This window comes from Rattus norvegicus, chromosome 2 (genome assembly GCF_036323735.1).
Source record: "Rattus norvegicus strain BN/NHsdMcwi chromosome 2, GRCr8, whole genome shotgun sequence".
Lineage (NCBI taxonomy): Eukaryota > Metazoa > Chordata > Mammalia > Rodentia > Muridae > Rattus > Rattus norvegicus.
The window spans coordinates 108,640,468-108,666,329 of NC_086020.1; the positions used below are offsets into that span (position 1 = coordinate 108,640,468).

At 37.6% G+C, this 25,862-nt stretch overlaps 1 protein-coding gene across 5 annotated transcripts in view; it reads right to left on the bottom strand.

Annotated features, from left to right (window-relative positions):
• The window catches only part of Naaladl2 (N-acetylated alpha-linked acidic dipeptidase-like 2), a 1,352,651-nt gene that overhangs the window by 72,468 nt on the left and 1,254,321 nt on the right, over window positions 1–25,862 (bottom strand). For all 5 annotated transcript variants that reach the window (XM_039103971.2, XM_039103968.2, XM_008760899.4 and 2 more), the window contains one exon: window positions 23,417–23,510. In XM_039103971.2, coding sequence (XP_038959899.1) covers window positions 23,417–23,510 — 94 coding nt within the window. The remainder of the gene's footprint in view (window positions 1–23,416; window positions 23,511–25,862) is intronic.

Below are 25,862 nucleotides of genomic sequence, written 5' to 3' on the forward strand. Positions count from 1 at the left end.
ATGTGGTCTGTGGATTGCATCTTGGGTATTCCGAGCTTTTGGGTTAATATCCGCTTATCAGTGAGTACATACCAAGTGTGTTTATTTTATAGATTCTGGGTTTTTGTTTCGTTTCGTTTTGTTTTGCATGTGTGTGCTTTGTGTTGATGTTTATCATTTATCTGCTTTATTTCTTTTGAGAAATGGTCTCCAGCCTATGTAGGCCTCAGAATTCCTAGGTAGCTGAGGATGTCCTTCAATTTCTGGTCATTCTGCCTCTGTTTTCCAAATGATGTGATAATTATCACACCTTCTTTATGCTGTGCTGAGAATCAAAGCTGGTTACATCATCCTAGGCAAGCCCTCTGCCAACTAAGCTCTAGCCCTGGCTTCATTGATTCTTGAGTTTTGATACCGTTTCTCATTGCCATTTCATATATTTCTGGCCTGGTCTTATTTCTTTTGGTCTACTAGTTAGGAGTTTGCCTTGTTCTTGTTTGTCCAAAGCCCTAAAGTGTATCATATATTTGTTTAATATTTCATTTTTTTAATGTAAGCCCATATAGCTGTAAGTTTGCCTCTTAGGATTACTTTCCTTATATCCCATAGGTTTTTGTATTTTGTGTTTTCCTTTCATTTGCTCCTCGGATTCCTTCTTGTTTTTTTTTTTTTTAATTTAGAGAATACTTTATTAGTTTTTGTAATCAAACCCACGTAGATAAGACCTTACATATTTAATACAGTGTGTTACCCCTGTACAAATGGAAAAAACTTAAGTTCAACATTTCTAGACCAATATGGCTGTTAATTTCTGTACAGTGCCAACTCAACACAGTAAACGGGGATACTTTTTTCCAGAGTTGACAGCACAGCTAAAGTTTCCAAAAATTCAAATTATATATCTGTATATATATATTTATATTTATATAAAAAGACCAATAATAGCAGTGTGTTATGCATCAACAGCAGCAACAGCTTTTCCAGGTTCTGCAGTCATCTGAACAAAACTGTAGAGACATCCAGCACACTCCATTAAAAAAAAAGTAAAAAAACAAAACCCGAGAAAACAGCACAGTTCTGTTACTCTTGTGGTACCTGGCACCATTTTTTTTAAATTAGCTTCTCAATCATCATCTGGAAAGAAAACATTCTGAGCAACATCATTAAAAACAGCTCTGATAAAGCACGGTCACTACTACATATCATAAAGCAGGTACAAGCTATTTTACATCCACAGAGGTATGATACAGTACTGTCCTACATCTATAATACTAGAGGATACAATTTAAAAGGCATTATTTGAGACTTGATTCTACTTTTCCAGCAGAGGGCCCAAAGGATGGTGTGACACAGCTTTGTAAAGAAACATACTCTAGACAGGATTTCCTTTCACTAGTGGCACAGTTCTAAGGATTCATTCTCTCCATGAATGTCAGCTAAAACCGTTATTAAAAAAATGAAATATCCCTAAAACAAAATCGTATAACCACCGGATTCACATGAAGATGACCTAGTGGAGACAAGCTGGACCTCACCTTACCAACAAGCTATCAAATCTGTTATGTTTAAACAGTGAGACCTCCAAGGAAGGAGATGCCAAGTAGTGCTTCAAAGCTTCGGACCACAATCAAACACAGCATCCTTTTCAACAGAAGCAGAAGCTCATCTGAATATGCTCAAGGATGCTGACATCAACATTTAATCATCTCCTCACTCATCCAGGAAGAAGGGGAGATCAGTTACTACTTTACTTTATTGTGTTCAACCAAATCACCATGTTACAAAATAGCAAGCTGCCATAATAAAAAATAAGGCTCCTCTATCCAACACCAGATAGCATCATTTTACTTTCAAGCCTAGAAATTGCACACTTGTATATAAACCAACCGAAGATGAGGATTGAGAGTTCATCTTGGTGGATTTTTCCATTGATGAATATGAAGTGTCCTTCCTTATCTTTTTTGATGACTTTTAATTGAAAATTGATTTTATTTGATATTAGAATGGCTACTCCAGCTTGCTTCTTCTGACCATTTGCTTGGAAATTTGTTTTCCAGCCTTTCAATCTGAGGTAGTTTCTGTCTTTGTCTCTGAGGTGTGTTTCCTGTAGGCAGCAGAATGCAGGGTCCTCATTGCATATCCAGTTTGTTAATCTATGTCTTTTTATTGGGGAGTTGAGGCCATTGATGTTGAGAGATATTAAGGAATAGTGATTATTGCTTCCTGTTATATTCATATTTGGATGTGAGGTTATGTTTGTGTGCTTTCATTCTCTTTGTTTTGTTGCCAAGACGATTAGTTTCTTGCTTCTTCTAGGGTATAGCTTGCCTCCTTATGTTGGGCTTTACCCTTTATTATCCTTTGTAGTGCTGGATTTGTAGAAAGATATTGTGTAAATTTGTTTTTGTCATGGAATATCTTGGTTTCTCCATCTATGTTAACTGAGAGTTTTGCAGGATACAGTAACCTGGGCTGGCATTTGTGTTCTCTTAGGGTCTGTATGACATCTGTCCAGGATCTTCTGGCCTTCATAGTTTCTGGCGAAAAGCCTGGTGTGATTCTGATAGGTCTGCCTTTATATGTTACTTGACCTTTTTCCCTTACTGCTTTTAATATTCTTTCTTTATTTTGTGCGTTTGGTGTTTTGACTATTATGTGACGGGAGGTGTTTCTTTTCTGGTCCAATCTATTTGGAGTTCTATAGGCTTCTTGTATGTTTATGGGCATCCTCTTTTGGTTAGGGAAGTTTTCTTCTATGATTTCATTGAAGATATTTACTGGTCCTTTGAGCTGGGAGTCTTCACTCTCTTCTATACCTATTATCCTTAGGTTTGATCTTCTCATTGAGTCCTGGATTTCCTGTATGTTTTGTACCAGTAGCTTTTTCTGCTTTACATTATCTTTGACAGTTGAGTCAATGATTTTTATGGAATCTTCTGCTCCCAAGATTCTCTCTTCCATCTCTTGTATTCTGTTGGTGAAGCTTGTATCTACAGCTCCTTGTCTTTTCTTTTGATTTTCTATGTCCAGGGTTGTTTCCATGTGTTCCTTCTTGATTGCTTCTATTTCCATTTTTAATTCCTTCAACTGTTTGATTGTGTTTTCCTGGAATTCTTTCAGGGATTTTTGTGTCTCCTCTCTATGGGTTTCTACTTGTTTATTTATGTTTTCCTGGAATTCTTTCAGGCATTTTTGCGATTCCTCTCTGTAGACTTCTACTTGTTCTCTAAGGGAGTTCTCCACGTCTTTCTTGAAGTCCTCCAGCATCATGATCAAATACGATTTTGAAACTAGATCTTGCTTTTCTGGTGTGTTTGGAGATTCCATGTTTATTTTGGTGGGAGAATTGGGCTCCCATGATGCCATGTAGTCTTGGTTTCTGTTGCTTGGGTTCCTGCGCTTGCCTCTCACCATCAGATTATCTCTAGTGTTACTTTGTTCTGCTATTTCTGACAGTGGCTAGACTGTCCTATAAGTCTGTGTGTCAGGAGTGCTGTAGACCTGTTTTCCTGTTTTCTTTCAGCCAGTTATGGGGACAGAGTGTTCTGCTTTCGGGCGTGTAGTTTTTCCTCTCTACAGGTCTTCAGCTGTTCCTGTGGGCCTGTGTCTTGAGTTCACCAGGCAGGTCACTTGCAGCAGAAAAGTTGGTCTTATCTGTGGTCCTGATGCTCAAGTTTGCTCGCGGGGTGCTGCCCACGAGCTCTCTGTGGCAGCAGCAACCAGGAAGATCTGCGCCGCCATTTCCGGGGCTTCTGTGCACCAGGGTTCCAGATGGGGTTTTGTGTTTTCCTCTGGCGTCCGAGATGTGTGCAGAGTGCAGTCTCTTCTGGTTTCCCAGGCGTGTCTGCCTCTCTGAAGGTTTAGCTCTCCCTCCCACGGGATTTGGGTGCAGAGAACTGTTTATCTGGTCTGTTTCCTTCAGGTTCTGGTGGTGTCTCAGGCGCAGTGGTCCTCCTGCTCCTGGGCACTCCTCCACGGGAACCCAGAGGCCTTATACAGTTTCCTCTTGGACCAGGGATGTGGGCAGGGGTGGGCAGTGTTGGTGGTCTCTTCTGCTCTGCAGCCTCAGGAGTGCCCACCTTAGCAGGCGGTGAGGTCTCTCTCCCACGGGGTCTGGGAGCAGAGAGCTGCTGCGGGCCAGGATCCGCGGGTGTGGGACTTCCGGTAAACCTTGAAGGATCTTGAACTGAAGATCATTCTTGACTATATAGAGAATATAAACCAGCTAAAGCTTTATCAGACACTTTAAAAAGATATAAATAAATAAATAAATAAATAAATAAATAAATAACTGAAACAAAGAAAGAAAAAAGAAAGGAAGGAAGGAAGGAAGGAAGGGAGGGAGGGAGGAAGAAAAAGAGAATGTTTCTTTTATGAGAAGATGTAAATTATGTGACTAAATGGTAATACATGCCTACAGGTTCTACTTGGTCCATAGGCATATTTTCATATGCTCATAATGATATTTGAAATATGTTTTTGACCTTGCAGTCTACTAGAATTATTGCATGTGGTGATATATGTCCTTGGCTTCTAAGACTTCAGTCGTTTGGTTTATTTTCCCACTTGTTGGACTGATTATCAGAACTCATTTGTATGTTAAGGAGAGTAGCAAAGCATTCACAGGTCTATCCTGTGTCCAAGAGAAAAGCCATATCTAATGGTCTTGGACCTTGGTGCTCAATAGATTCTGTTGCTATGTTCTTAAAATCTGTGTGAACTTCGTAGCATTTGTAGACCTATAAAATCTTAACTGTCAAATAAAGGAAGTGACATTAACTACTGCTACCATTTTCCCTAAGATCAAATGACTAATACATGTCAAATACTTCCTTAAAGGTAGTGATTTGAAACTATGTTTGAAAACTTATCTTTTAGAATCTTATGAGAGAAGAATTCTATAATCATCTTCTCCATATTCCAACAGTATCCTTTTGTTGGACAACAGCTACTGTCACTTTTAGGAGACTAGAAATAATTACCCATCCCCCCAAAATCAACATGTCACTACAAATTTACTTCCATTCAAATTGTTTCAGGAGCATAGGTATAGAGTCTAAGCTGCTGTCACACAAGTGTGACACTGAGACAGGCAGATGCAGGTGTTCCTTTAAGCAGTTATTGTAGAGTCTTGGGCAGAAAGACTGGGGAAGCCCAAGATCATCAGCATCTCAACACTCAGGATTGTGAGAGATTCACTGCTCTGCTCATGTCCTTTCACTGTAGAGTCTAGGAATATCCTTCAATGCTAGTACATTTACTCTGTCAGATTTAAAGTGTAAGAGGTACTATAAAAATAGTGTGGTAAAGATGAAAATTTATGTTACAGATAGAGAGTTAACTAATAAAATATGACTTGCACAAACCCACGGACTGCTTCTACGAGGACATTTATTGAATAATTGAATGTTCCCACTCAATAATTACTAGAACAAAATAAATGCAATAAGTTATATTTCTAAAATGTCCAAAATAAAATAGAATCATGTGAAACAGATAATTCAAAAAATTCCTCCTATTTCTTGTCTTTTTATTTTTTCTTAGAGACAGTAATAGGAGTAAATATACTCAAATTATAAGTATGTATAAAATGGTCAAATAATAAAAGTTTTCCCATTTAGTGTGTGTGTGTGTGTGTGTGTGTGTGAGAGAGAGAGAGAGAGAGGGGGGGGAGGATGAATTGTAGAAATCAGTTCTCTCCTTCCTCTTGTGAGTTTTGGGGTTGCTACCCAAGTCATCAGACTTGGCAACAACTGCCTTAGCCTGCTGAGTCACCACACTGGCCTAAATAAAAAAATAATTAATTAGACAGAAATAATTCACTGTATACAGAGCAAAAAACATTTACAGATTGGCTTAAAGAATGTGTCTGCACAAACCATAAAAATTAAATATTATGTAGAATATATTGAAGCAAATATGTGAGCTGAAGATAATTTTGAGATACTTGTCCATAAACACTGATATGGTAGTTTTGACTGCAGGAGTCAGACTCTGGGTGCCTGCTGTTTTCTCTGTGCATTCCACATTGACTAGTATCTGTGTTGGATTTTATATAAAATCATGAAGATGGATATTTATGGGTTTTAAAATCAAGTCTCAAATAATTTATTAGAATTTCAGAATGACATGTCTTTTCTTAAACTGCAATGATTCATTGAGACTAATGTGTACAAAACTCAGACTGTCTGTTCACAAAGAAGAAAGAGAATGGACATGGCACATTTAGATATCACTAACATTGAAAGAGCAAGCAAAGAGAAAAACAAGCTCACCATCTTTTAGATTCTCATACTTAAGAGATAAAAATATGTTCCAATCTAACATCCACTGCAGAATTGAAGGAATTACTACAGGATCAAGTGAGACAAACTGTGCCATTTTCTCTTATTTAGCTTTAAATGAATTTATGTTTTATGTTTCTGTGAATGGAAAACACTGACAGCTCTCTGAAATAACAGTTCCAGGTGGAGAGAGAGAGAGAGAGAGAGAGAGAGAGAGAGAGAGAGAGAGAGAGAGAGAGAGAGAAGAGAGAGAGAGAGAAGTGACATGCCTTAAATATAGCAGGCATTACTTCCAGGGTCAAAGGTCACGTACTGAGAAGCAGTTACACATGTAATGCTCAGCCAATGATGTTGATGTATGAATTATGCTTCAAAGAATGTTAGCAACCTTTTCCCTGTCAATCTATTTGAGCTTGTTTTCATCTTTATATCAGATCCAGAATGGAATTCTCCTCTCCCTGAAACTTTGCTGATCTCAGATGAAGTAATCCTTCATAGTTTTTGGATCTGCATTCAAATGTTACCTGTACCATAGAGAAACATACATCTACATTGTAACAGTGACTCTCCTTGTATGTAAAACTGCACCAGATGATTTAATGAAGGAGCCAGCACACTCTCATAGAATCCAAACTGGTAACATGTTTATCTTTACCTGGTCATGTCTCTTGTTTCTCAGCAGAAAAGAATCTCCTATAGGAAAATGCAGTATATTTGTCTCTATGTAGCTGTCCTACCATAGCCATTTAGTGAGATGCAAAACACATGCAATGGTTGAATGTTGACTTATAAGATAACGTCTTCCTTGAAATACAATTGCTACATTGCACAATGGCTACCAATCATTCTCAGGGATGTTGGTGTATAACAATCATCAATGATGAGTTCTTTTACCCCCCAGATGTAAATGAATTGTAGCTGAAAATAGAAACTTAAGGTGAAAAGAAACTATCTTAAGGGAGCAATTAGCTAAGTTACACAAACTTGAAACAAAAATTTCCTGCAGATTCCCTATAAACCCTTTGAATTTCACTCAAGACCCAGGATATAAACCTGTTAGAGGCTATTATCAGTTCACATTTAAAAGATAGTACCTACATTTGATGAAAAAGTGTTAACTGGAAGCTAAAGGCTTCTCAGAGAAGCCTTTATGATAATCTTAAAGATATATACATCGGATCTACAAAACAAGGATTTGATATTAATAAAGATAACAATTCTATGCACATAATTACTACTAATATAATCTGGAGTAATTTATTTGCTTTATTACGATTAATTTTCTAAATTCATAGACCTCTCTCAATCAGTTTTTATTAGAATATACAAACCAAACATGCAAACTTCAAATTAGTTTTGAAAAGAACAATAAAAACAACAACATCACAGTTCTGAATACAATCTCAAAGTTGTTTCTCCCAAATACTTTCCAGATCTGTTGCCCCCAGTGTAACCGCCCTCCCTATTTATACTTTAAGAAATCTCAGTTTCATTGTTGTATGTCTGACACTATTCTTGTGTTTTCTCCCCAAGCACTGGCCTCACCAACTCTGTAAGAAAGAAAGGGATTGACATGGGGGTAAAGGAAATAGTCAACCTTTAAAATAGGATTAACACATCTTGACTTCTGTTAAAAAAATAACACAACCATTAATAGAATTTTTTGAAAGCTCTTTAGAAAATATTAGTTGGGATTAAATGTTTATAGTCATGCCTGATGTAGTATGTAATGTTTCAGAGTACCTGCTAAAATTATATATTCCAGATGATTAAAGTTCTTCTACATCAAATGAAAAACACATTTATTTCCCCTGCATCTCAAAGTGAAATTCATAGAGTTATAAGGTTTTAAAGAAGTAATTCTTCATTTATTAGTATGTCACTGCTAGGGAATTCATAGACAAAAAATTAATAATGTTAATAAGGTATGACAGTCCAAAATTACATAATAGTCATAAACATGCAGTACCAATGCTACATGAGATTACTGCATGCAGAGGCCAATGATGCTTTTTATGGATCATTTACAAAAATATCCTGTACATAAGCCACGACATATTTTGGGATTACCTAAAAACGACTCTTGAACATTCTGGCATTTTCTGTATAGAAAATCACTTCAGGAAAGTTTTCTATTTTAACCACAACATTGACGTGTCCCTACAGCTATTCTGGAAATCTAAACCATCAGTACCCTAACATCCTGCCATAACTAACTAGTTTTGGCTCCTAAGGCAGCTTTATATATTAGACTGTCAGGTGTGTTGAGATCTGGCAAATCTAAATGCAAGCCTAATCTATATTGATTAAATGCAAGTATATCTGTCCAAGATGTACAACATATTTTTAGACTCAGTTTAAACTTAGATCTTATCTGAGCAACCCAGGAACACAGCTCTTGACTCATGTCATGCACAGGGGAACATAATATAGTATACAGGCTTCTTTGTAGTGTGATCTCAGGAGGGCTTAGATATTTCTAAGAATTTAAACCTCATGAAGTTCTTTTTTAGTGTAGGTTCTCCCAAATTTCTTCCCATAGTAGGTAGGAAGCTCCAAGTACCTGCTGTAGTTCCTACACACATAATTGATCAGGATCAACTGTAGTGCTGACATTGTCCACATGTTCTGATGTGACTGCACCTAGGGTTGCACAAGATGCCCATCACTTAAGATACTTCATAGCTTGAGAACGTTCACTGGCATATATCACTGTGTATTTATATGCTTTACAAACTCCAACATGATTATCACTGCCCTGTTTTAAAGGCTGATCTTACTGTCTACTTTTGTGTTTTCTTGGGGTTTTTATAGTCTAAAAAAGTGTTAGACAATAGCTATTTGCACTTTTGTATGATTTGGTTCTATTCTGTAATGCTAGGTTTAAAAAATCCACTCCATTTTCCTTTACGTTTTGGGGGAAATGTACCAGTTATCCTTAAAAACTACATATTTACATAAAACAGCACAGCCTTTCTTATTCACTAGCATTTCACAGAATCCATAGTTGTAAACAGGATCTTATCACAGTTTTAAAGATGCTAACAGTTGCAGAGTCACAGGTTACATTTCCCTGATGAGATAGACAGACAGACAGATGACAGACATATAATTGATTTTGCTTGCTGAATTAAAGTGGTTAAAAGCAGAATAGGAGATTATTTGGAGGAAAATATATGCTACTTAACATCATCTTTAAAATATCTCATGGTGTTGTTAAAGAGAAGAAAGGAAATTGACAATATGTTATAAGTCAAGGGAGCAACAGCTCTTTATTATGCTATATTTTCTATCCCTCATGCTGTCTTCTTCAGTAGAAGCAATAATGTATTGTATAAGCTGATTCCTTAAAGACTTTAGACATCACTTGGTTAAAGAAGGCTGGACCCCCCAGGGTTGGGGAATGTTGGGGGTGGGTGGGAAGCAGGGTATGGTTTGGGAGGGGGAACACCCTTATAAAAGAAAAGGAGCAGATGAGATAGGAGGCTTATGGCCTGAAAACTGGGAAAGGGAATAACATTTGAAATGTAAATAAAAATATCCAATAAAAAAATGCATTGAACCTAAAGCAAGAAAAATGTTCAGATAAACAGCCTTGATATTACAATACAAATAATTATGTACTATTTAAAGGTGAATAATATACAAGAATATGAGTAACTATGGCTAAACTGAGTGCATGCAAGATCCATTTGGCAAAAATGACAAAAGGATATTTGGGAAAGAATTAGAGTCTGCCTTCTACTTAGAAGGTAGTTTAGCATTGTATTCTTGAATACAAAAGTTACCTAATAATTCAGGTAGCCCTGACAGACTCCATCAAGGAACATTTTAGCATTCTTGAAGGGAATGTATGAGGAGTGCTCTCTATCCCCAACACTGCATGGAATAAGCCCGCATACCCAAGTACATGGAGTAGTTGGTTTATGTCCCTGAAGCTGCATGGTTACAATTTCCCCAAAACTGCATGGAATGAGCTTTACTCTTATGGAGATCTAAATGAGAAATGGCCCCAAAAGTTTCATGCATTTAAACACTTGGTCCACAGTTGGTGGTGCTGTTTGAGGCGTTGAAGCCTTTAGAAGATAGTGCCTTGCTAGAAGAAGTATATCTCTGGGAATGAGCTGTGAGAGTTTGTAATCTGACTCTACTTCCAGTTTAGAAAGAATTTCTGCCTCATGTTTGATGTTGAAGAGGTTATTCCTCATTTTTTTTGTCTGACTCCCTATTGCTTTGTCTCTTCCATAATGGAAATATCCTCCTAGAACTTTAAGCCAAAATAACTTTCTTCTGTAATTTGCCTTGGTGGTAGTATTGTATCACATCAGACAAGTAACGAATATATCTTCTAATCCTACACTGATTTAGCTCTGGCCTCTTCCCTGCCTGCCTGGTGCAGAGAATGAACTGCAAGCCCATTCTTTAACTCATTGATGCTGCCACAGTGCGATGTTTTTGTGTATAGATTTGTCTATTGGCAGCTTTGGGAGAGCTAAAGCTTTCTGTCCTTTTAAAAAGATATATTTATTTTATGAATAAGACAATTTTCCTTGCATAGAAATACGTGAGATAATTGGGTTCCCTAGAACTAGAGAGAGAGACTTTTGAGTTATCACCTGTGTTATGGAAACTGAAGCTGGGTCCTTGCAAGGGCTTCAAGTACTCTTCACCACTTAGCTGTCTCACAAGCTCCCAAAGCTTCTAAAACGAACCACTCATGTACTACATACATTCTGATCATTGTCCTCCTCAGGCAGAAATTATACACTGAATATGTAACAGTATATGTGAGTTTAATTATTCATTGGCTAAGTCAAAAGGAAAAAAATAAAATTTACATAAAGTTGTTGAACATAAAGGTAAATTTTTATATTCTATTAAAAAATGAAGGTATGAAGTATTTGTGATCTTGTTACTGGCAAACAAATCCCTGAGGAAACATGTTACACAAACCAACACACCAATTGACCCAAGCAAGTGATCAACACTCTTTTAAAACATATCACTGAGTCAAAATGTGGTACATCTACACAATGGAATATTACTCAGCTATCAAAAACAATGACTTTATGAAATTCGTAGGCAAATGGTCGGAACTGGAAAATATCATCCTGAGTGAGGTAACCCAATCACAGAAAAACACACATGCCATGCACTCATTGATAAGTGGCTATTAGCCCAAATGCTTGAATTACCCTAGATGCCTAGAACAAATGAAACTCAAGACGGATGATCAAAATGTGAATGTTTCACTCCTTCTTTAAAAGGGGAACAAGAATACCCTTGGCAAGGAATAGAGAGGAAAAGATTAAAACAGACACAGAAGGAACACCCATTCAGAGCCTGCCCCACATGTGGCCCATACATATACAGCCATCCAATTAGACAAGATGGATGAAGCAAAGAAGGGCAGGATGACAGGAACCGGATGTAGATCGCTCCTGAGAGACACAGCCAGAATACAGCAAATACAGAGGCGAATGCCAGCAGCAAACCACTGAACTGAGAATAGGACCCTATTGAAGGAATCAGAGAAAGAACTGGAAGAGCTCGAAGGGGCTCGAGACCCCTTATGAACAACAATGCCAAGCAACCAGAGCTTCCAGGTACTAAGCCACTACCTAAAGACTATACATGGACTGACCCTGGACTCTGACCTCATAGGTAGCAATGAATATCCTAGTAAGAGCACCAGTGGAAGGGGAAGCCCTGGGTCCTGCTAAGACTGAACCCCCAGTGAACTAGATTGTTGGGGGGAGGGCGGCAATGGGGGGAGGATGGGGAGGGGAACACCCTTAAAGAAGGGGAGGGGAAGGGATTAGGGGGATGTTTGCCCGGAAACCGGGAAAGGGAATAACACTCGAAATGTAAATAAGAAATACAAAAGTTAATTAAAAAAATATGTAGAGTAGTGTACTGAGATCTTGTAACTTCATAGGCACTGAAAAATGCATTCAGTAAACTTTTTAGTACAATACACCAAAATTATAATGGGAACACAAGAAAAAGAAAGGGTGAGCATCCAATTCTAGTCACAGCACTCTTTGCTCTGAGCTGCAGGTAATGGCAAACGGAGCACATATTGGCTAAGACCCTGGAGAGGGATAGGATCATTACAAAGGAAGGCAAGTGACTAGCACCAAAGTCTGCCACAAGAGACAAACAATAGTGTATTTCAAGGAATATGAAAAGATCTACTAACACAGAATAACAATTAATGGGCATTGTTTGAAAAACAAATAAAGAGTGATTTAAAAATAAATATGGTGTGATGGTTTGTATATTCTTGACCCAGGGAGTAACATTATTAGAAAGTGCAACCCTTGTTGGAGTAGGTGTGTCACTGTGGTTGTAGGCTATAAGATCTTGACCCTAGCTGCCTGGAAGTCAGTCTTCTACTGGCAGCCTTCACATGAAGATGTAGAACTTTCAGTGCTGCCTGCATCAGGCCTGCCTAGATGCTACCCTGCTCACACCTTGATGATGATGGACTGAACCTCTGCATTTGTAAGCCAGCCCAATTAACTGTTGTCCTTTATAAATGTGGCTTGGTCATGGTGTCTATTCACAGCAGTAAAACCCTAACTAAGACATATGGTAAAGAAAATTCTAGGTTAACAGTCTAACTTTGATAGAATAAGGATAGATGAGATTCTGTTACTGGAATCCTTTCAAAAATTTCAGTAGTCTATGTGTTGATTATCAGTAAGTGAACTATATTGTTGGATATAATCATATAGTAAGAATTTATAAATAAAACGCGGATTAAAGTTAAATCTAATTTTATAAATGCATGTAAAAAGATGGCCAAGATTTTCTCAAACATTTTGGTTGACTGAGCAAGACAGGAGGGATGATCTCTGAAGCACTTAGCACATAAACAGGCCATTCTCAGACATGCTTGTTCTGAGTAGACTGCTGGAGGTCTAGCACCATCAAAAATGACAATGGAGAGAAAACAAAATTCAATTTTGGAATCACTGGAATTTAGATTATCATTGACTTCAAGGGGATTTCACAGAACTAGGCAAGCAAAGCGTGGCTGACTCCCCATGTATCAACCAGCACAGAGTGGAGGTTGCTGATAATTAAAAGCAAGATAGAAACAGATGGGCTGAGAACAAGAATTGTGCAATTTGTTTGGCACATAACTTAGTTTTGCCAATTGGGAAATTCATTTTGTATTACTGAGAAATAAAATTAAATACATTAGATGGGTCTCAATTACTTGTGACATTTAAAAAATTGAAACTACAAATATAAGAGGACTCTAAATCCTAGTCTCTCTGAACCATCACCTTGAATATTCTATCTCCTTCCCAAATGCAAGTGAGTGATGTCAGTGAACTATCAAAACTAATAAAAATGAAAAGAGTCCCATCAAGTCAGCGTTGCCAGTTATTCAAAGGACACGGGGAAAGCTGCCAACGAGAGTTAAATATAGTGAGCCGATCCAAAGGCAGCAGCAAGCCGCAGTGTTCAAAGTTATATTTTCTTTTAAGTCTGGTTTGCACGAAAGAAATTTGTACAAAGTCAAATCAAATGGAAACTAATTGTGCTTACTTGGTCTCATGTAACTTTTACAATAACTTTAAATTATGATTAATATTCAGACTCCTGAAAGAGAAAAAAAATAGTTGCAACAATTCCACAGTCATTGATTATTGTAAGGTGCCATTTTATATGTTAGACTGTGGTAAATTTTGGAAACAATAACTGAGCGAGATTATAAATTACCCATTCTCTGATCTGTTTCTAGGTTCCCTAGTATAAACCTATTCTTACCTTCTTTCTTTGATGACTAGCCTAACTAGTACCATCTCTTTCTAGAAAAATCTTTTAGACTTAACTTCTCTTTATCAAAAGTATATCTAATAGGTATGGGGAAATATTTGAGTCATGACAGTGCTTGCCTTGTATGCTTGAGGAACTTGTTTCAAATACTAGCAGCAGCATAAAATGCTAGATGTGGTGACAGATACTTAACATTCCACTGTTGTGAAGTCAGAGAAAGGCGTATCCCTGGGGTTATTAGTCACTCTCTTAGCCAATTGCTCAGTCCCAGGCTGAGACTCCTTGTCTTAAAGATACATTGGTATCAGCTGAAGAACAAAGAAAAAGCAGCACATTTTTTCCTCTGGTCTCCAAACGCATGTGCACATATGTACCTCTGTGTGTATAGGTATGTATGTATGTATGTATGTATGTATGTATGTATGTATGTATGTGCACACACACACATAAACACATACAGGCATTTGCCAACATAAGAGTATACCTGAATATATCATTCACCTTATCAGCAACAATTTCTACTGTCTTCACATGCAATGAATGCATATATAAATATTCATTTTCTATTTTGTTTTTTGGCATTGACCAAATATTAAGAGCCAAGGTCACTCAGTCAAAATGTGCTTTCAAGAAGGAAGCAGTAAATCAACTCAAACAAATTATTCACTGGTAAATGATCCTCACTTCTGGTGGTTGTGGGAACAGTGGAGAATGGTTGGCTGTGACCATAAACCAGCGTCATAAATAAACGCAATGGCCAATTTTCAACAGGTAAAAATTACTGTGCTGAAATGCAATTGGGTTTCAGAGACCACAGCAGTCACTGCTCACAGTGAAGGGAAACTGTATTTTATAGTCCAGCCTTGAAGGTCACTATTTTTTTCTAAACCATAAATTAGGACTTGAGACTAATCACTGCTTAGTGTCAAAACAAAATAAGAAATATATCAACAATTTAAGCTAGTATTAAGCAGTAGAAATGTACGTTTCATTGAATGTGCTACAGAAACCGTTTAGTTCAAGGAAGTGTGTTGCATCATTGACAAAATCAGTTACTTATTTAGGTGTTGACATCAAGGTCATAGGTCATTAGCCTCTTGAAGTATATATATCATATAGATATAATGATAGAAATTGAATGGGATCATTTAAGTTAGCAAGAAACTAATATTTCACTATTATAGGTTACCATGGCTAAACTACCAACAAAAACCTCTACTATAAAGGCTATATGTTGCAATTATTTGAACAGTTATTTAGACACAAGTGAAAAGAATGTTAATCAAATCTTTGTTTAATTTTCATTTACTTTGTTTGCAAATTTAATATGGGTAACTCTAAAATCTGACTTCATAATTTTGAACTAAAAGAATACCAAATGAGTTTCACAGGAAAAAATGAAAGCAGCAACAGTGAAAAGATAAGGTCTTTAGCTGCAGCAGAGGCAGCCTAATAACACAGTAAGAAGCCACACACTCCTGCCTGAGCCCACGCCAAACCTCAGATCTCAGGAGAACTTCTGTATATAGACAGTCGTGTCTGACCTCAAGTGGAAATAAATTCCACAGAATAATCATGATTTCAACTCTTTGTTGTGCTTTTTTTTTCTTGCTATAATAGCATGCTCCAGAACAGAGTTGTCGGGCAGGGTTATTTGTGTGTGTGTGTGTGTGTGTGTGTGTGTGTGTGTGTGTGTGTGTGTGTGTGTGCGCGCGTGTGTGTGTGTGTGTGTGTGTGTGTGTGTGTGTGTGTGTTTATTTTTTTTATTTTATTAACTTGAGTATTTCTTATATACATTTCAATTGTTATTCCCTTTCCCGGTTTCCGGGCAAACATCCCCCTAATCCCTCCCTCTCCCCTTCCTTATGGGTGTTCCCCTCCTCATCCTCCCCCCATTGCCGCCCTCCCCCTAAGAATCTAGTTCACTGGGGGTTCAGTCTTAGCAGGACCCAGGGCTTCCCCTTCCACTGGTGCTCTTACTAGGATATTCATTGCTACCTATGAGGTCAGAGTCCAGGGTCAGTCCATGTATAGTCTTTAGGTAGTGGCTTAGTACCTGGAAGCTCTGGTTGCTTGGCATTGTTGTACATATGGGGTCTCGAGCCCCTTCAAGCTCTTCCAGTTCTTTATCTGATTCCTTCAACGGGGGTCTTATTCTCAGTTCAGTGGTTTGCTGCTGGCATTCGCCTCTGTATTTGCTGTATTCTGGCTGTGTCTCTCAGGAGCGATCTACATCTGGCTCCTGTCGGTCTGCACTTCTTGGCTTCATCCATCTTGTCTAATTGGATGGCTGTATATGCATGGGCCACATGTGGGGCAGACTCTGAATGGGTGTTCCTTCAGTCTCTGTTTTAATCTTTGCCTCTCTCTTCCCTGCTAAGGGTATTCTTGTTCCCCTTTTAAAGAAAGAGTGAAGCATTCACATTTTGATCATCCGTCTTGAGTTTCATTTGTTCTAGGCGTCTAGGGTAATTCAAGCATTTGGGCTAATAGCCACTTATCAATGAGTGCATACCATGTATGTCTTTCTGTAATTGGGTTAGCTCACTCAGGATGATATTTTCCAGTTCCAACCATTTGCCTACGAATTTCATAAACTCGTTGTTTTTGATAGCTGAGTAATATTCCATTGTGTAGATGTACCACATTTTCTGTATCCATTCCTCTGTTGAAGGGCATCTGGGTTCTTTCCAGCTTCTGGCTATTATAAATAAGGCTGCAATGAACATAGTGGAACACGTGTCTCTTTTATATGTTGGGGCATCTTTTGGGTATATGCCCAAGAGAGGTATAGCTGGATCCTCAGGCAGTTCAATGTCCAATTTTCTGAGGATCCTCCAGACTGATTTCCAGAATGGTTGTACCAGTATGCAATCCCACCAACAATGGAGGAGTGTTCTTCTTTCTCTGCATCCTCGCCAGCATCTGCTGTCCCCTGAGTTTTTGATCTTAGCCATTCTCACTGGTGTGAGGTGAAATCTCAGGGTTGTTTTGATTTGCATTTCCCTTATGACTAAAGATGTTGAACATTTCTTTAGGTGCTTCTCAGCCATTCGGCATTCCTCAGCTGTGAATTCTTTGTTTAGCTCTGAACCCCATTTTTAATAGGGTTATTTGTTTCCCTGCGGTCTAACTTCTTGAGTTCTTTGTATATTTTGGATATAAGTCCTCTATCTGTTGTAGGATTGGTAAAGATCTTTTCCCAATCTGTTGGTTGCCATTTTGTCCAAACCACAGTGTCCTTTGCCTTACAGAAGCTTTGCAGTTTTATGAGATCCCATTTGTCGATTCTTGATCTTAGAGCGTAAGCCATTGGTGTTTTGTTCAGGAATTTTTTTCCAGTGCCCATGTGTTCCAGATGCTTCCCTAGTTTTTCTTCTATTAGTTTGAGTGTGTCTGGTTTGATGTGGAGGTCCTTGATCCACTTGGACTTAAGCTTTGTACAGGGTGATAAGCATGGAATGATCTGCATTCTTGTACATGTTGACCTCCAGTTGAACCAGCACCATTTGCTGAAAATGCTATCTTTTTTCCATTGGATGGTTTTGGCTCCTTTGTGAAAAATCAAGTGACCATAGGTGTGTGGGTTCATTTCTGGGTCTTCAATTCTATTCCATTGGGCTATCTGTCTGTCTCTGTACCAATACCATGCAGTTTTTATCACTATTGCTCTGTCATACTGCTTGAGTTCAGGGATAGTGTTTCACCCTGAAGTCCTTTTATTGTTGAGGAGAGGAGAATGTTTTTATTTTTATACATTTACTTATTTTGTGAGCATAAGTGTATGTTATTATTGTGCTGTGGTGCATGTGTGGAAATCAGAAGACAGCAGTGGGAGTCAGTATTTTCCTTTTACCACATAAGTATTGTGTCACTTCGAAAGCATCAATAATGGTGCCAAAATATGTCAGTGTTATGTTTATTAATTTAGAAATTAATAAAAATATCCATCCCCTTGATGCCATTTAACCAGGAGCAAAAGCAGACTTTCAGTATCTGTTTCTCTTGCTGAGTCTTTGGTCATTCCTGTGTATCTTTTGTAGTAGAACTATGAGTGTCAAATGCTACCTTGTGAATCTGTTTTTCTCCAGCTCAGTCTGTATATACCCAAAACTGTCATTTGCTCTCTCATTTGTTGAACAGCATGGAAAGAAACAAAGTGAGTAAGGAATGGAGGGTACTGTTCAACAATCTTAAACAGACTATTTCACGGAATTAGGCCACTGATGTCAACTGACAACAACTGACCTGAAAAGTGAATGCTACAGTGTTGTTTAGCAAATAATAATTGTATGTTGTATCTAACACTTATGATCAATATTAATTTATTGAGGGCATTTTTCTGTAAATTGTTTAAGGCAATTATGAACACAATTATGCATGCACTGCTCTTTGGGGTCAGGGACAAAGAATAGCATATAATTTAAGATTTCAGCTATGCATTTCCTTAGCTTGTAAAAGTTGATTACATGGAAAATCTAAAGCAATTAAGATTGGTGGTTAAATTGTTCTCTTAAAGGGAGGTTGATGAGACTGAGTACATAGTAGGATAGCAGTGTCAAGTATAAATTGACCTCAAAATACTTTATCAGCTCCGGCTGTAGGATACAGCAAAAGTTCTAGTCCCTCTGGATGGAAGAGATATTTCCACAATAATGTACTGGTACGAGATTTGGGTGAGGAGCAGGGATGAAGCCCAGACCATCAGTATCTTTTTCTACTCAGCCATCTCACTGACCTTCAGAAAGACTTAGTTGCCTTTTTGGTCTGACTTAAGCCTGGCAGTGCCCTAACACCATTGTTTTTCTACCTGCTTAAGATTGGATTCTTTAGCCCCTCATTTCCTTTTGATGACTCAGCCTAGTAGCCTGTTAGGACAAATTTCTAAAGAAGTATTCACTCTTTGAACAAAATCTTCTGAACTAATATTTATCTGAACATTTGGCAACTTAGTTCTCAGTTGCTGAAGTGCAAGAATAGAATAGTCTCTATCATTCTCTTGATTTTTCATCCTGAACAGGACTGTGGAATTGTCTGACTTACCTCTCAGGGCAATAATAAGACCTTCCCAGTTTTGTCTACCCCATGCTACAAGCAAGGAAGCTTATGTCTGTCTATAGGGGTATAGAATCCTAGAGAACAAACTGAAGCATCAGGATTTGGTAAGATGACAACACTGCTTTCATTAAGTCATATCCTTCTATCCATCATTCAAGCTTCTGCATAACTGTCCATTATTCTTCAAATTTTAGATAATTTTTTGTTCTCCAATTCCAGAGTCTGCATTACAGAATTTCTTGTGTACTTTATGAAATAACTGTGTTTGCCCTCCCCTTTTCTCTAAGAGCATCAATCTATGCTCTTAGAAAATAGAAAATAATGTCCTTATATATGCTTCTATAACTCTATCTGAAGGTATAAAATTTCACAATAATGCTGAATTATAAAATTTATAATATATATTTATGAATTCACATATTTCTTCTTAAATCTAAATTGTAGCTAAGAATTTATCACATTTCATACCTCTCTCATTGTTGCTAAATGACTACATTTTTCTTTATGAATTAAGAGGTATAAGAAAAGCTTATGTGACCTCATTCATCATCTACAATGTTTCCATGCTTTCTCATCCTGTAGGGATGAGATTCTCTGCTCCCACTTTGGTCTGGATGCATTACAGTCTTCATATTCATGTGTTGTGATACTAAAACTTAGAGGAATTACATTAGTATATCCTATCTTATGGAAATGACTAAATTATCAGTCTAAAATCCTTAATTATGGAATAAACACCCTTATAAAAGAGTCCCAGATAACTCTTATCCACATTATGCCTTGTGAGTTTAGAGAAAATATCAGCTTCTGGTCTCCAGGAGGCAGGTATTGAATATGCAAGGCCTGGATCTTGGGATTCTCAGCCTTAGGCACTGCGAGCATTAACTCCATGTTGTTTATCTAGTTTACAGCTTTTGTTACTGCATCCAAAATAGGCCACTATACATTTTACCCACAACAGATTCTCTAAACTTCAGGTATCACCTCCTCAAGAAAGCAGTCTAGTAATTAATTCTCCTGCTTCTGTGTGAATGAAATTTGCCTCTGCACAAGACCATTGTCATAAAACAAACAAACAAACAAACAAACCAAACAAACAAAAACCTTCCTCTCTATGACTCTATTTCCTTGTTTGGTTCCTACCTGTACACTCTCTTTGAACCTCTCCAACTATGACCTGCACACACTATTTTTCTAAATCTGCTTTCCGTTTAGATCGCACTGACATCCAAATATTTGCACACAGTAGTGAATGTCTGGACCACAGTTTTCTTGAGGTTTGTGCACTATGTACAAGTTCAATCTCCTCCCTTTTCATCTATTATTTTGAAATAAGCCTGAAATATATATTCAGTGAAGTTTTATTTTAGTCAACAAATGAGTATAGGAGATCCTTTGGAATGTGAGGGCATTTCATGAAAAACAATTTGGATCATATTATTTCTCTTGGGAGAAAGATAAGACACATGTTGAAAGGGATCTTTGACTGTCCACCAAAACCAAATTAATAATACAACTCTAACTATGAATAAAAGGTCTTTTGAACTCCCAAAGTACCCTATATTATGAAAATGTTAGTAACTGTTATAATATTGGGCTATAGTGCCTAATTGAATGTTTTAAAATAAACTCAATAGTCTAAAAATATAACCAAACAATATTTAAACGATTTTGTTAATGCTTCTGTTTTTTTTTATTTTCTTAATGTCTTTAACCTCTTAAAATGTAATTATACTTTTCTCTCTTGCAAATACATTGATCATAGAAAATTTAACTTGGGAAGAAACTTATTTATAATTCTAAAATACAATGTTGGTATTTTCAAGTACACTACTTGAGATTCCTTTTCATGCCTGATACTTACTTTACAGATGGACAAGGAACTGCACAATGTAAAAAGCCTCATCTTTTGTTCTCTGAAAGTTTAAAGTACTATCTGCTATAACAACAGAATTTCATAGAAGATAAAGTTCAGACACTAAGAAAAAGCAAAACAGCCCAAGAAGAAATGAAACAGACATTAAAAAAATTCTTAGCTAAAGGTTATTGTTCATAGAACTATGGATTTTCTGTACCTGCTCTAAGCTTATTTTTTTAAATGCCATATGTTTCACTACCCAGTTTCTATGCTCCAAATATTCTAGAAATAGCAAATATGAAGTGGAAACAGGGACTCACATGTAGCCATAGCAACCTTGGTGTGATGGAATCCTATTGAAAACAAGGAGGAAGAGAACTACATACATAAACAAGAGTAGGTTAAAAATCAACAACAACCGAAAAAGTTCTTCATATGTCAGGAACTAGCATAGCTGTTTCCTGAGAGGCTTCATCCAGCAGTGGATGGAACAGATGCAGAAACCCACAGCTAAACAGTCAGGCAGAGCAAGCTAGAGGGGTCAAGGTCACCAAAAAGATCTATAGAGATAACTAACCTGGGCCCATTGGGGATCACAGAGACTAAGCCGTCAGCCAAAGAGCATTCAGGGCCTGGCTGTAGGTATATTCTACATTTGGGGCAGATGTGTAGTTTGGTCATCCTGCAGTTTCCCTAATAACTGGAACGGGACCTACCTATGACTCTGTTTTCTAACAGTGGATCTTCTTCCCCTAGCTGAACTCCCTGGTTAGGCCTCAGTGGAAGAGGATACATTTAGTACTGCTCAGATTGGATGTCTCAGGGCTCTGATGGTACCCAAGTGGGGATTTTTCTTCTCTGAAGAGAAGGAATGGAGTAATGGGGGCTTTATAACAGTTGAGACTGGGAGAAGAGGAGGAAGGTAGGGCATGATTATTGGGATGTATAGTAAATATATAAATAAATTAATGAAAAAAGCTGCCAACTCCATTGTTCTGTCTAGTATAATAATAAACAAATAATAAATGAACAAACTTTGATAATTCTATAAGGAATAATGATTCCATATTAAAAACTATGTATTTAATTTCAAACTATTGGAAATGTTTGACTCAGGAGGGCCACTCTGTTGTCAGAAATTACTTTAAGCAAACTATTGGATTTCTTTTCAATTTAGTGACTTTTCTATCACAGACTCACTCACAATTTGATAGCAGGATGAGTAACTCGTGAAGAGGATCACAACTTTAGTCATCATATCCCACTTTCTATTTAGTTAACTAAGACATGCAAGAGACTAGATGAAAGGTGGGGATCTGCACGTAGGTTTATGTGTGAGGAACTGAGATGGAAGCTATGAGATTGATGCTCTTGTTGCCTCATTGCTGCCTTTAACATCAGGAAGTAATGTGGATCATATCCCAAAGCAACTAGTCCCAAAAGAGAAACTTAGGAGTCCATCCTGTATAGAATGAATGTGGTAGGTGTAATGTTGCAGGAAAGTTGGATTCCTGAACTGCTAACTCAAAATTAATCTGTAGATGGTAATGGGAGCTGAGAATTGAGATCCAGTTCTTAATGGTTTTGTACCAATGCTTTTCTTTTTTATTGTATATTTTATGTATTTACATTTCAACTGTTATCCCCGATTTCAATTCCACCCTTTCCCAGGCCCTCTCCCCTGCTTCAGTGAGGATGCTCTCTGGTATTTCCTAAGGAAACAAACCTTCATAGGACCGAGGGCTTCTCCTCCTATTGAAGCCAGATAAGGCCATCCTCTGCTACATGTGTCAGGAGCCATGGATCCTTTAGCGAGCTCCTTGGGGGGTGGGTATGGTTGTTTGATAGCATTATTCTTTCTATTGGGTTGTAAACCCCTTTAGCTCCTTCAGTCTTTTCTCTAACTCCTCCATTGGGGTCTCCATGCTCATTCCGATATTTAGCTGTAAACTTCCTCAACTGTATCAGTAAGGCTCTGGCAGAGCCTATCAGGAGACACCCATATCAGGCTCCTGTTAGCAAGCACTTCTTCGCATAAGCAATAGTGATTGGGTATGAAGGATGCATATAGGATGGATCCCCAGGTAGGGCAATCCTTGTATAGTCTTTCCTTTAGTCTCTGTTCTACTCTTTGTCCCTTTATTTCTTCCCAGAAGTATTTTGTTTCCCCTTCTAAGAAGGACTGAAGAATCCACATTTGATCAAAGTTAGCAGCCGGATTCTTCCATCTCTGACACACTGCTTTCTGCCATACATATTTGTACCACATCTGCCTGCACGATACGTAAATATTTCTCCACTGTTCTCATTTTTCCTCTCAGAGGTGGAGAGTAAACACGGCTACAAGTTTTAAGCTACTGGCCACTTGATCTAGTTCTTGTTTAAAGTATTTAAAAACTTTTTCCTGCCTATTAAAATGAAAACAATTTAAATAAAAACATACCTTTAAGGCTGTTTTGAACTCCTAAGGCTATATCGAGGGCGTTGAAGGGCAGAACTGGGTCATTGGCAATTTGTAAAATTACTTCTCCTGAGAGCTGAAATGAAAAGAAAAATAATTTTTAACATTCAGTAATTAACTAGGTCATTTAAGTATTTCACATACAATAATAAAGCGTCCAAGAAATAATAAGAGAAAAAATGTAAAAATCCTTTTCCTTTCAAATTCCTTTTGAGTTTACATTTCTGTAAAGAAAAAGACTAGATACATTCTGATACATTGAGGATAGCATCAGAACACAATTGTTCATTCTTTTTTGAGTTAACTGTCAACAAGCTGGTAAGAACTCCTTAATATTCAAGAATTATCAAATATTATAGAAACTAACAACAAACAAACAAAGAAAAACCCTTTGGTTACTAAACTTGAGAGACTCCAAACACAGTAAGCTAACCATTGGTGCATTTTATGTGTACGAATATATTTTAGTCCTTGGGTACCCTTGGGCACACCTTTCTTAATGCTTAACTTTACCCCTAATCACGCTTCTGGAATTTATCAAAACCAATTCTATTTATATGTACATATTTTCCAGAACAAATCTTACTTTAAATTTTAAAAAGAAAATAAAACTTTAAATGACATCCCCAAGGTCATATTTGGATTTTCTTACACATATACAGGCCTCTCAGTCCACTCTAAAACTGTTTGAAAAATGAACCATGCTGCATCTGAGTTAGAACGTGTTTACCATACTCTGCCATAGTAGTCTGTATGAACAGAACAACCATAGGATGTTCAGGTACCCAGTTGCTGTATCTCTTCTACCCTTATATATGTGTTTTAAGGCTGTTCACATGTCCATCTATCTCTTATGAGCCTGAATCTAAGCAAAGATGGAAACGACTGTGTTGCTATCATAAATTCATTGTGGACATTATATGAAAACTACAGTCAGAAATCACACTATTAACCTGAGTCAGTATAGAAACAATTGGAGATACCAAACACCAGGTAAATAGGATTTTTGATAATCAGAATTACATATCCAAGAAGCATCGTATCCTATGTAATTTAAAAACTCTATTTCCTTATTGTTCATACAATTCATGTCATGTTAAGAAAGCAATTCAATCTGGTCTCTCCTAGCTTGAAAAAAACATGTTTCTGAGAAATAAAGGGGAGAGATTCTGTTATTTGTCATTGGTATTACACTCCCAAATGTAGCAATGGATTTTTGCCCCCAGTGGCCAAGAATTCTTTGTGGAGTTTGATCACCAGCATGTCTGTCTCACATCCTGTGGGGAGTTCCCTGTATCACACTGTGCTTTAGGAACAGAAAATAGCCTGCAGCAGATTGATAGGAGTCACCCTTCTATTCCCCCCCCCGCCCTGACCAAATCATGCAGTGAACACCAATATTTGGAAATAAATTATTTGTAAAAGAAAAATTTAACGGATGTTAGGAAGTATGAAGTTTCCTTTTTCCAATTTGCACTGGATAATAGAAACTACGGAACAGACATGTTTTGTTGATGCTTTGAGTATCTGGAAGCCACACTTTACAAAGGATTCAAATGAAAAGAAGAGGAGGTAGGATAAGGGTGACTCTACGCTGCCAGAGAACATTGTTTTGTTCTGTTTTCATTTGGCAGCAACAACAACCAGAGTACATGCCAACCACTTTGCTACTTCTTTGAAAAAAAACCTGGCAACATGAAGTGGCACTTTGAAGGCACCTGGGCCATGATAGATATGAAACCAGCTTCGTTTGCAGGTTCATAAGCAAGAGGAAGAGTTGTGTGTGCAGTGCCATGTAAGGGGAAGTGAGCTGTGCTCCAAGATTTTCTTACAGTCCTGGACATGCACAAACAGCAGAGCACAAATTTCCCTGATGCTCATATGAGGCGCCTGCTTCTATTCTACCTATTGCCCAAAAAGGCAGTGAGGGAATCAATAGCAGTTCCTACGACTGAAATGACCTGCACTGAGAAGGTGTTGTTAAAGATAATGATATGAGCTAAAAATATCAAGTGTCAAAATTTATCAAGAAATTTCTTGAATCAGATGTGTTCAGAAGTTTTCACAGCATTTAGTTCTCAGTGCAGCTCAATAGAGCTGGGGTGTCATTACGTTTGTGTCACAGACAAAAACAAAAACAAAAGCAAAAACTCAAGTCCCATAAAGTTTAGGTAACCTTCTCACATGATCACACAGAGGCAGATGTGAACTCAATGCCATTTTGTTGTTGTATCTTGAGGTTTATGGAAAAGTGTTGCAAATGACTTTTAATTATTTGTAAAGAATTAAAAGTAGACTCTAAATCTCTCTGTACATACTCCTTTTTGTAATGGATTTATATGCTTTATGACTTAAGCACATCGACTTTTTATGATATTGACTGGTACCTGCCAGATCCTCAATGCTAGACAGCGGTGATACTGGTGAT